Source organism: Phalaenopsis equestris, unplaced genomic scaffold (genome assembly GCF_001263595.1).
Source record: "Phalaenopsis equestris unplaced genomic scaffold, ASM126359v1 Scaffold232735, whole genome shotgun sequence".
NCBI classification, from domain to species: Eukaryota; Viridiplantae; Streptophyta; class Magnoliopsida; order Asparagales; family Orchidaceae; genus Phalaenopsis; species Phalaenopsis equestris.
Window position 1 is genome coordinate 105,610 of NW_018250698.1, and position 11,844 is coordinate 117,453.

The 11,844-nt window shown below is 37.0% G+C and overlaps 1 protein-coding gene across 3 annotated transcripts in view; it reads left to right on the forward strand.

Annotated features, from left to right (window-relative positions):
* The window catches only part of LOC110038378 (3beta-hydroxysteroid-dehydrogenase/decarboxylase-like), a 70,707-nt gene extending 59,433 nt beyond the window's left edge, over positions 1-11,274 (forward strand). For 2 of the 3 annotated variants that reach the window (XM_020743195.1, XM_020743196.1), the window contains exons 8-10: positions 6,337-6,493; positions 6,771-6,837; positions 6,958-7,343. In XM_020743195.1, coding sequence (XP_020598854.1) covers positions 6,337-6,493; positions 6,771-6,837; positions 6,958-7,109 — 376 coding nt within the window. In that variant the 3' untranslated portion in view covers positions 7,110-7,343. Of the gene's footprint in view, positions 1-6,336; positions 6,494-6,770; positions 6,838-6,957; positions 7,344-10,806 lie in introns of those variants that run through there. The other variant, XM_020743197.1, reaches the window with a different exon arrangement.
* Positions 11,275-11,844: the final 570 nt, after the last annotated feature.

Genomic DNA, 11,844 nt, shown 5'->3' on the forward strand with positions numbered 1-11,844 from the left:
TCAATATATTTTAACAAATTAATTGGCCAGATTGAAAGTAAATTAAGATTGAAGTGAAAAGATCATCACACTTTTTTTAACATTTTCGTGGCTCAACCAATTCAAATCATCATTTCACAAATCTCAAGACAAGGAGAAAGACAGATAAAACTACTCAGATCTCATGGGAAAAACACAACAAAACTCGGAATTCATATATAAAATCAAAGTCATACAAACTACAACAATAAATAAACTTATCTTTAATTTCTCCCCAAGCAAACTCCTCGAAGCTCCTCTGAATCTCTTACTTTCTTTACAGCACACAAAATTCCTCTTCGAAGCGTCAAGGAGGAAGAAATTTCTCACTTTCCCTTCACTCTTACAATCTCTCAAAGAATTCCTCACAATTTAGACTCTCTACACTTTGTCACACTTCAATTTGGAGCCTCTCCTCCTTCCAGGACCTTTCTAACCTCCAGGACCTCCCTAATTTTCGGCCAAAATCTTCTTTTAAAGTTGTGGATGAGCTTTCCCAAGAGTTGCCTAAGCCTCCTCCAAAATTCGTCATCATCTAAAGCCTATTTGGACATAACCGTCGAGCTCGCCGTCAGCGGCCTCGAGGGCGCCGTCGGCGGGGCTTTGAACTGAATTAATTCTGGAGTTTCGGGAAAATCTCGCCGCCGGCGCCGTTGGGCTCGTCGTCGGTGCCCTAGTTCAAATCTTCACATTTTGGTCATTTTCGCTTCAAATTCACTTCTTTTTGCATATTTTTTCTCCAATGACCCTAATTCATCATTCTTGCAACAAAACATCAAAAATACATTTCTTTAAAGTGCAATATCATCAAAAACAGTATAAAATAGGTATGAAAATCTCAACATATTTTTCTTTGGTCATGGTGTCACGCAATTTCATCTAAAATCAGGTCATGGATCAACGAGGGTTAGATCTGGCAGATATGTTGGTGTTTTGATGGGGACAAAGAAGGTGGAGAAAGGTCTGGAAATTCGCAAGGAATTGGTTCTGACACTACATGGCCTATAGGTGGTAGCTGATTTCATTGGACTTAGGCAACAATGATGTGATTATGGGAATGAAGCGACTGCAAACGCTTGGGGAGATGTATGTGAACTAGGAATCCTTGACGATGGAGTTCTAGGTGGAGGGTAGAAAAGGAAAGTGGTATTGAGAGGAGATGCAAGATTATGTAACCGTGGTCTCACTCAAAACCGTAGTCAAGATGATACGGGGGACAGGATTAGGCTAATTGGTGGAGTTCCAGAGCCATAGAGGAGCTCCAAAAAAGTGGTATTGAGAGGAGATGCTAGCTTATGTAACCGTGGTCTCACTCAAAACCATAGTCAAGATGATACGGGGGACAGGATTAGGCGAATTGGTGGAGTTCCAGAGCCATAGAGGAGCTCCAAGATCCCAAGTCAACAGAGTTTCTCGTGAGTGGGGGGTTGGGGGTGGGGGAGTTCAGCAGCTACTACAACAATTTACTGACATCATTCTAGCTGTTGAATGAGTTACTACCCCTGAGGGAGCATGAGCATGTTATTGCATTAAAGGAGTGTCCTTTTTATCAGTGTTAAGACCATATCAGTACCCTTAGTTTCAAAAAAATGAGACAGAGAAGTTAATCCGAGAGATGCTCGAAGTTATGATTAACATACCTAGTGTGAGCCCTTTTTTTAGCCCAGTCCTATTGGTGAAGAAAGATTGTAGCTGGCGATTTTGTGCAGATTCTCGGGCTTTGAACAAGGAACTTGTATTGGACAAATTTCCAATTCCTGTAATTGATGACTACTAGACGAGTGTTATGGGCAATCATTTTCTTTAAGCTCTATTTGAAGTTGGGGTATTATCAGATCAAGATGGGTCTAGTTAATGTGCATAAGACAACATTCAAGACACTAAAGGACATTACGAATTACTGGTAATGTCGTTTGGCCTCACTAAAGTCTCACATAAATTTGGTTTTCAACCTTACGTCAGGAACTTTGTCTCGATCTTCTTCGAGCTGATCTACAATAGTACAAAGTTAGAGTATGTGAGGCATCTGAGGATCACCTCGGAGACATTGAGATAACACTAGTTGCACGCCAACTTGATGAAATGTTCCTTTGCACAGTTGTTGGCGGAGTACCTAGGGCACGTGGTGACCAGGGTAGGAGTAGTAGTGGACCAGTCCAAGATCGAGGTTTTGGTAGATTAGCCTTTCACCAAGGAGTTTTAAGGAATTGAGGGGTTTCCTGAGTCACACTGAAAAAAATTCATGTGGGGGTGCGACACGATAGCATAGCTAATTACGAAACAGTTGAAGAAAGACATTTCAAGTGGGGGGAAGCAGCAACAAAGACATTTGAACATCTGAAGAGAGTCATGACCAACGTTATTGTTTTAGTACTTTCAGATTTTAGTAAGCCTTTTGTTGTAGAAACAGATGCACCAGGGTATAGATTAGGAGCGGTACTCATGCAGGAAAAATGGCCGATTGCTTATTTTCAGCCAGGTGCTTATAGTTTGATCGAGGCTCAAGTCATTGTACAAGCGGGAGTTGATAACAATTTTCTTGGTCATTCAAAAGTGGCATCCCCACCTATTGGGACGACACTTTCTTTTCAGGACATATCAAATGAGCTTAAAGTAACTTCTAGAACAGAGGACGGTGACTAAGGAGCTTCTGAGATGACTATCCATGTTAGTGGGATATGATTTTTAGATTCGGTATTGGTCACGATTGGAGAATAAAGTTGCAGACACACTATCGAAAAAGGTGGAGGAGCCCAACTGTCAGCCTTATCGGTATCCTTGGTCTTACAGATTGAGAGGCCCTGCGACGGGAGAGCAAGCATGATGAAGGGTTGATGAAAATACTTGTAGAGTTGCTAAGGATCTGAAAAGCCATCCAGGATATGCATTGAAGGGGCAGCAGCTCCTCTTCCATGGGCGGTTCGTGTTGCCGAGAACATCAAAGTACATCCCCAATTTATTGCAAGAGTTTCACGACATTGCAATTGGGGGACACTTAGGGTTACATAAGACATCCAATCGTTTATTGACAAAGCTCTCTTGGGTGAGAATGCGCGGAGACATATAAGACATGGTAGCAATGTGCGATGTGTGCCATTGAATAAGTACTTGAACATGTCGCCAAGAGGGTTATTGCAGCCCTCAGTGTTACCGGGAAAGGTTTAGGAAGAAGTGACATTGGATTTTATAGACGGTTTGCCACAAACGGAAGGATTTACGATGATCTTTGTGGAAGTTGATTGCCTCACATTTTATGCCATTGTGACACCCCTACACTGCGGTCTCAATCGTTACGGTGCTCATATGTGAAGTGGTCCGTTTGCATATAGGGAAGAAGTGTTTCTCAACCAATTCTTGGAGGAGCTACTCAGGGTGTAAGGAACAGTTCTTAAAAGAAGTACATCATATCATCTCTAGACCGACGACCAGTTAAGTGGTTAATAGGAGCGTAGAAACATACCTGTGCCGTTTTGTATTGGTTATGCCGAAGTTTTGGGCCAGTGGATTGCGTGGGCCGAATATTGGTATAATACTTTACATCATACTGCGACACACCCATTTCAAGCTTCTGTATGTGCGAGATCCACCTCACCTGATACATTATGTTCATAGCACTACATCGATATCCAACATCGACTAGTACTTGTAGGAGGACAAGATATTGGTAGAGCTTAAGGGGCATCTATTGAGAGCTCTACAGATCATGAAGATGAAGGCAGATGTTTGTAGAGCACAATTCGAACTTGGGAACATGGTCTAATTGAAATTAAGACCTTACTGACAAATGACATTGGCGAGGCGGAGGAGCGAAAAAATCTTTTCATGCTATTTTTGACCCTACAAGATTGTGACATGCATTGGGTCATTGACCTACCGTTTGAGGTTACCCTCATCGTCAGCACTACATCGAGTTTTTTTCATGTTTCACAACTGAGGTGCTATTAGAGATCATGTACCCTCGTCTTCACTGCAACACTAACAGAGGACATGGAAGTGATTCTGGAACTTTTAGAGGTCGAAGGAGTGAGCAAAGGAGGTACTAATTAAGTGGAAAGATCTGTCTGATATGAAGTTATGTGGGAGCGTTACAATGGGATCTGAAAGCAGTTTTCATCCTTCCACTTGAGGACAGGGTGTTTCTTTAGGAGGGAAGCGTTGATATGCACATGCCTCCCTCATTTGAAAGAATGCACACACCTACCTTCACTGCAGGTGAATCGGTCTAGGATACACATGCTCCTCCCTTCACTGCAGGTGAATTGGTCTAAGATATGCACACGCCACCCTTAGCCGAAGGAATGCACGTATCTCCTTCACTCTAGGTGCACTCGTCTGGACCGGCCTGACCAAGCATAAGTAGCCGATTTAGCCTAGAGGGGTGGATTTCCCAGGAAATTATGAGAGCGATCCTAGCCCTCGGGTGGAGCTCACTAAGCCTCTAATCACGTACATGAGGAAGGGAATCAAGGGAGATTTTGGGGGGAAAGTTTGAAAGGGATCTGGGAGAGTATTTAGGAGGGTTAAGTGGCTAGGGTTTATTTTTATGTTTTATTTGGGCTGCAGTTTTTCTTTTCTGGTGGTGCACCTAGCGGCGTCTAGGTTTTTTGATGAGTTGATCTACCTCTCGAACCGTAGATCAACACTATATCTTGTTTGTTTCATTAATATTACTGAAATTGGCCATTATTTGAGTTTCTCTACATCTTTATTACAATTTATTCTCTGTTTGTCTACTTATTTGGGTTCTGGATTGAATCACGTCCCTTATTCCCACCCGCTAGACAAGTAAACATGCGAGGAAGATAAACAGGAATGCTTTATGAAGCTTGGAATTATTGAAACAGCCCACGGCTTCATCTACAGTTGATTTTTATATGTCAGATGACTCAGATCCTATTTCTTGCAGAGAAACATTTATTTAAAATGTAACTTATAGCAAATATAAATCTTTATACATATTTTTGTTTTAAGAAAAGGGCCATTTGCGTACCTACTACACAATTCCCATGTATTTACAAATCTAACACCTAAACTTTACTTTTACGTTTATACTACCTAAATATTTCATATCACTTAAAAAATACTACTATTTTAGTTTTTTAAAATGTCTTGTGCCCTCTCTTCAAGGTGACATATATTTAAAAATTGAAGTTTGCTTGTTAGATATTGCATACATAAGAGTTAAATTGTATGTTATAAGTCGTATGAAAATTACGAACACCCCGATTGAATGCAACAAACCTTCTCTTGTAATCTTATATAGAAACATAAGTTATAAAATTTCCAAGAATAATTTTATTTTATAACTTTACGATTTATTATAGCCCAGGTAGTTCCATGTCAAGTCCGTGCCGAGCATTGCTAAGTTTTGTTGGTTTTTCCATTGCTTTCATCTGAATTTGATATAAATTCTCTTAAAATTAGTATATAAAATATTTACATAAAGAATCTTATTAAATTAAAATATTATTCTTAAACCAAATAATCTGATTTAACCTGTTTTCATTTTTTATTTGAATTTTATACATAAATAATGAAAACCTTCGAATCAAAGAATTTTAATCAAATTTAATATTTAATTATCGGAAAAATTTTGAATCAAAACTTTTTTATAATAACAGATTTTAACAAAAAAAAATTTTAATTTTTCAAAACCTGTCCCAATCCTAGAAAATTGAGAGAATTTTAAAAATAACTATTTAGTGTCCCCTCTTTGAAATTTTTCTGGCTTCGCTGCTGGGATTGGGACTAAAAGGTAAATAAGCAAACCAAACAGGCCTTTATATGTTTTAAGTAATATCGAATTAATGAAGTTAGTCACCTGGAGTTCTGAATGCTTCTTTTTGTGGCATGCTAACTGGAGTTTTTACTGGAACAGCTTCTTCAAACGTTTATCCTGCTCTTCCAACATTCTCCTCTTTTACTTAAGACACAAATCAAGCTAAAATTACAACTATACAGTGATTTTTGTAGCAGTACTTTCTATTCCCATTTGGTAAACAGTTGAAACTAATTACTGTATACATCTGCCTATTGGAGTAGAAATTTGAGGAATCCATATGTTTAAACTGGGTAAAACAAAAGAAATTTTATCATGATGATAGTAATGCTTAATTTTCTAATCACTCTTTGAAGCTCCAGTTTTTGTTGATCATTTTTTATATTGACGTATTGCTTGCTGTTATCCATGAGATTCAGCTTTGTTAAGTTTGGTGTGCATTAACACTGAAGTGAACAGATCTAAATTTAAACATGCGTTCTGAGCTGCTGTATAGGCTCAGGATATTTATTTTACTGAATGTTTTATTCATAATGTAGGCTTGGTTTTTCCATTGAAAAGACGTCTTTGTCATCTTTTGAGGTCCATGACTTGACACTCAGGATGTATTTTAGTACAGCAGCATCTCTATGGAATCAAAGCATCTGTATCCTGGGTGTTGTAGCAAAGGCAGAAGATTGGGGTGTCTTTTTCAAGGTTAGTACAATCATGTGATTTTCTTGTTAGCGTTTTATAGTAAACAAATGCTACAATCTGTTGCATTTTTTTCTATATAAAGCAAATACATTTTTTTTCATTTTTTTAAAATTCTTACTGAAAATTCCCGAGTTTTGATGCTCCTTGGAGAAGAAATGAACTCGCTGTTTGGTGTGGTGAAAGGTCTAAGTTTTCAATTTTATTTATATTTGTGTTTCTAGTTATTTGTAGGCAATTATTCATTACTCCTTAGCAGAACGTGCTGTTCAATATGTAGGTAGTCGGTTTTATATCTATCTTCAAGCTGCTGTTTCTATTTTCCATACCGGCAGTAAGCGCTGCAGGTAAGAAATGAACTTTTTCTCTCAAAAACTTCTGCATCATCTCACAAAATTTAAAAGGAACTTCAGTACTGCAATAGTTTTTGTTTTGCTTATCATCTCTTTTCAACTTGTTGAATTCAGGGTTGGTTGGCTTGTTTACCTTCTTCATTATATATGAACAATGTGAAAAAGAAATAGAGAACTTAATTGCTGCTGGCTCTCGTGGATTAGATAAAATGAAGCGTCTACTGATGGCCAAATTGCCCTGTTCTGTGGCAAAATATGTTTCCTAAGTTTTGCTACAGGCATCAAATAAATCATGACTATATATTTGCGAGTTTGAAATATTAAGAAACATTATCTTAGCACTTGGCTTTTACATAATCGTCTATCAAGGGTACTTCATACCAAAGTTTACTTGGATTAAGTTTTTATTTTTATTTTTAATTTTTTTTTAGTTTGAATTTGGGAATTCCTGTTTTATCACAATCATTGTTGGCAAATACAATGTGTTAAAGCTTGCAACATATCAGAACTTCATACTACTATTCCTGTACATTTGTCGTGGGTCTTTGTTAATTATTCTTAATTCTAGTTTCAAAATACGTTGAGTGCGAATTTTCTCTTTTTTTGAAAGAATAAAAGGTCGTCTTGATGCGTGTCGGAAGGTCCATGGCGTCAGAGTGATTATTTAGTATGTTAATGTTGTATGAGACTCCAACACAGTTCAAATAATATAAGAGAAGCAGGAGTAGACATCAAATTCTGGAAAAGAGAAAAAGCCACTGGGCGTGACCTAGTTCAAATAATTCACTATGAATGGTGAGTACACAGGTCTACTATTTTTCTAAATTAGGAAAAACGGAGTTACAAACTTGATCATGATATATGTACAATAGTTATTCATCAATAATAACTGTAGTGGCTGTAATGAATGCAATTTTTGGTGATAGCAGATTGCAAGTCGATTGTTATGGAGTCAGTAGTCTGTCATAAATGTTGTAGAAGAAGGTTGTAACATTAGCTTGTTATATAGGCCGCAGTTAAAAGCTTTCATAGGAATTGTTCGTGTGGGCCGCAGATGGTTGCTTTAAGGGCCTCGGTTGACCACTGAGATTGTAGTAGGAAATTGTAGGAATTGTGAACCACGTACGTCATAGTTGGTTACGTAGGTCGTGGTGAGATGTGATAATGTTGGTAGGGCATAAAGATATGAGTCGGGAGCTGCACAAGTTGTAAGTCACATAAGCCGTAGTTGGTTACATAGGTTGTAATAGTGAGTTGTGATGACGTCCGTAGACCATGGAGGCCAGATTCATGAGTTCCACGAGCTATGGATCACATGAGACATATTTGGTCACATCAATCGTAATGACTCCCAAAATTAAAAGATGTAAATTCAAATCTTCTTTCTACAAAAAGAAGTTTGTTAGCTCCAAGGCTCAGGAGCAATATAACAAACGCTTAAGGGTTTCATTAGTCTTGGGGGAGCTATAAAAAGATGCTTAATGTCGAAGAAGTTAATAGCGGAGAAGGGTTTCATTAGTCTTGGGGGAGCTATAAAAAGAATGATTGTTGCACATCATAGGGAGGCTTTTTGCTACACTACGACTGTAGCAGTGATTTTGCTGGTTAGGGAATTTTATGCCAACTTCTCTAATGCTTTGGATGATTTGGTGTTTGTTAAGGAAAAGTAGGTGGATATCTACGCATTAATGCACTGTTGCATTGGGGGGATATTCCAGGGAGTTTCTAATCTAGTTTTGTTTCTACAGATTTTGAAGTGGATGAAATCATTAGATTTTTAACTGATGGGGAAGGACTTATAAGGCGAGGAATGACAACAAGGTCAAGTTTTCTTCATCTAAACTTAATGCACCTTCTAAGGCTTGGCACTACTTCATTACCGCCAAGATCCTCCCTTCCGCCAATCTGAGTGAGGTGACGAGAGAGAGAGAGAGAGAGAGAGAGAGAGAGAGAGAGAGAGAGAGAGAGAGACACTCTACAATTATTGTATCCAAACCATGAATTCCATAGATATTGGTGCTGTGATTTATCATTCTATCGTCAATGCTGCAAAGGGAGGTTCCAGTTTGGGGTTAGGATACCCTTCTATTTTTTGCCTTTTACCAGAATTTAGGAGTTTTTTTTGAGGGGTGGGAAGAGCTGCTTCATCCTTTGAAGCCCATTAGCAAGGCTAATGTAAATATGTATAGCAAGCATGCTATTTTTGGATGCAGAGCCAATTCTTCTCAAGGTCCTTCCTCTTCTTAGCCTTCTGCTTCCTATTCTCAGCCTAGGCGCTCTACTAGTATGACCTCGATGTCAAAACGAGTGAAGAAAATGGAGGATGACATCTCTATTATTCTGACCAATGTCTATGATATTGTTGATCATTTAGCACACTTAGACTGGCAAAACAAATGCCGATCTGATCTTGACGTCTGTTTTTATGTTGATCAAGGGGAGATTTATAGAAGAAATTGGTGGATTGGTGGGGACAATACAATGAAGTTCCCAGTTTGTTTACCTTACCAAATGTATGAGCATAGCAGGTGGATGGAGGTGGATTCAAAGAAAGAGGACTCTGATGATGAGGATAAAGAGGATGAGGATTAGTATATTTTTATTTTTCTTTATATGGATGTGTAGATGTTATTTTCTTGTTGTTGCTGCTGCTCATGTATTTTCATTTATATGTTTCTGTTGTATTGGACACTATCTTTATTTTGCTTATGTTGTTATGTTACTCTGTCAATTAGGTTTTTTTTATTGCTTTGAATTATTCTCGGTACTTATCTTTTGTAATATTAAACTCTTTCTGGTGTAATTTCACTTTTTCTTCATACCCTATTCAATGGTGATTAACCTATTATTGCATACTTGTTCTTTCTTGCTTATACTTGTTAATTTTTTTGATAAACACGCGTAATAGATAGAATTTTTGCACTATTTTATCCCTACCTATATTCATATTTTACACTGCTTAATACACTAAAAATTAAGTTTGGGGGAGAAAAAGATTTAAGTTATTTGTCCTTAGTAACATGTATATAATTGTTATGTTTGTAAAAAGGATTTGAGGTATGTGGTGTTAATTTGAAGTTATTGCAATATTAAGGAAGGAAAAACATAGTATCTTTATTTTAAATTCTATGTAAATGAGGCTAGAATAGTTAAGGTTAGCTTGTAGTTTAACATGTAAAAAAATGATTTCAATATTTATTTTCGTAAAGAGTTATATAATTGTTTAACCATGTATCTTTAGATATATACTTCATAAGAATTAAGCATCTATTCAAAACATAGTTTCAAATGTTACACATTAAAGTGAATGAGTGTGGTAGGCTTCACTTTAGGGAGTTGATAGTGGAATTAAAAACTATTAAAGAGCTATCCAGTTATAATCCTCCTAAAATTATGCTAAGGATTGAAATATACATCCTAAAGCAAGAAAAATGGTGCTTAAAAGAAAAATATTAAGGGAGGAGAAGCTTGGGGAGAAGCCTAATCAAAAATTGGTTTCACTAGATTCTTTTTAAAGTTGAAGCTTTATTACATTTCTAAGCTTACGTGTAATCAAAGTGTATTTGTAAGTCTTTTTAAATGGATTCCTTAAATTCTAATTTTCCACCATTTAAGGTCCTTTAGTTAACATTTATTAATTCTTTTTGAATTGACTAGAAAATCAAGTTTTCCTGGTTAGATGAAAATGTTTATTTTTACCCTAGGGCTAAATTTATTTGCTAGAATTATTGTAAATTTTCATTATGAGTTTTCTTGAGGTAAATTGATGATAATTTTAATAAAACTCACTCCCTTAAATTAATATATTTGGTTTTAAAATTCTAGTGTTACTTGAAGGCAAGTAACGTTTAAGTTTGGGGGTTTTTGTTGTGTAGAAGGCATGCATAAATTTATTTATATTTTACACATTTTTTATAGCTGAAATTGCACTTAATTAAGGGTATTTTCATATTTTTCTTGCAGGTACAACAGGTAGTAGAAATGGAACGAAGTGGTGAAGAAATGGATCGAGCTTGAGGTGACTCAAGAGCTAGCGCCTAGGTGCTAGCCATTGGGCCCTCCTACTAAGAGCCTTGGCACTACCTTCTTAGGCGCCTAGATGCTAGTGCCCAAACTAGTAGATAGAGAGGCTGGCGCCTAGGGGCCAGGCTAGTGGTTCATAGGCGTCAGCAACTGCTAGGCAGTTTTCAGCAGTTATTCCCACACGATTTGGGGGAGTTATGCAAATGATATAGGGGCTTATTTGAAAAGTTTTGAGAAAGAGAACATTGTTGAAGTCCAAGGAGAACACTTCTAAAGTTTAGGGGCGAGTCTATGTGAAGTCTAGGGTGAGATTCTAAGTAAATTTTCCTTTTATTTAGAGATTTTTAATGAGATTAGTGAGTGTTATTGGAGCGAAGACATTCAACACTGTAGTGAGGACTGGGAAATCCTTTTAGGGAGGCATTTCCAACACTTTGTCAAGAGAAAAGCTAAGTATTGTGTACTCTTTTGTATTGTAATTATTTGTAAACATAATTCTAGTGGATTTTCTTTGTTCCAAAGAAGTGTTGTGGTGTTTTCTCCATGCTTTGTGAGTAGTATTTTTATCTTTTCTTTTGTGGTGAATAAGTAGGTTGTGTAGGAATATTTGAAAGCTTTTAAAATTGGTTTTCAATCCATAATGTGATGAGTATTCTTCAAAGCTTTATTTACTTTTCATTATGGCCAAATGAGCAGTTAAAATGTGTTGTGATCCATAATGGTTTGGGAGAGCTATAGAAGAGCAATTAGAGTATTCACATTGAACTATAAGGTATGGAGCAAAAGTAAACTATAGGGAGATGCAAATAGATAGGGAAATAATCTTTGATGGATTCAAATTGGAGTATAAAGAATTAAAAATCGGTTTAACAAAATTTTTTTATGCACTCGAAAGAGGGTAAAGAAGAGAGTTGCTCTTATTTATCACTAGTCACATTTACAATTTAAAGTATTCATTTGCCTGCACACCACTTATAT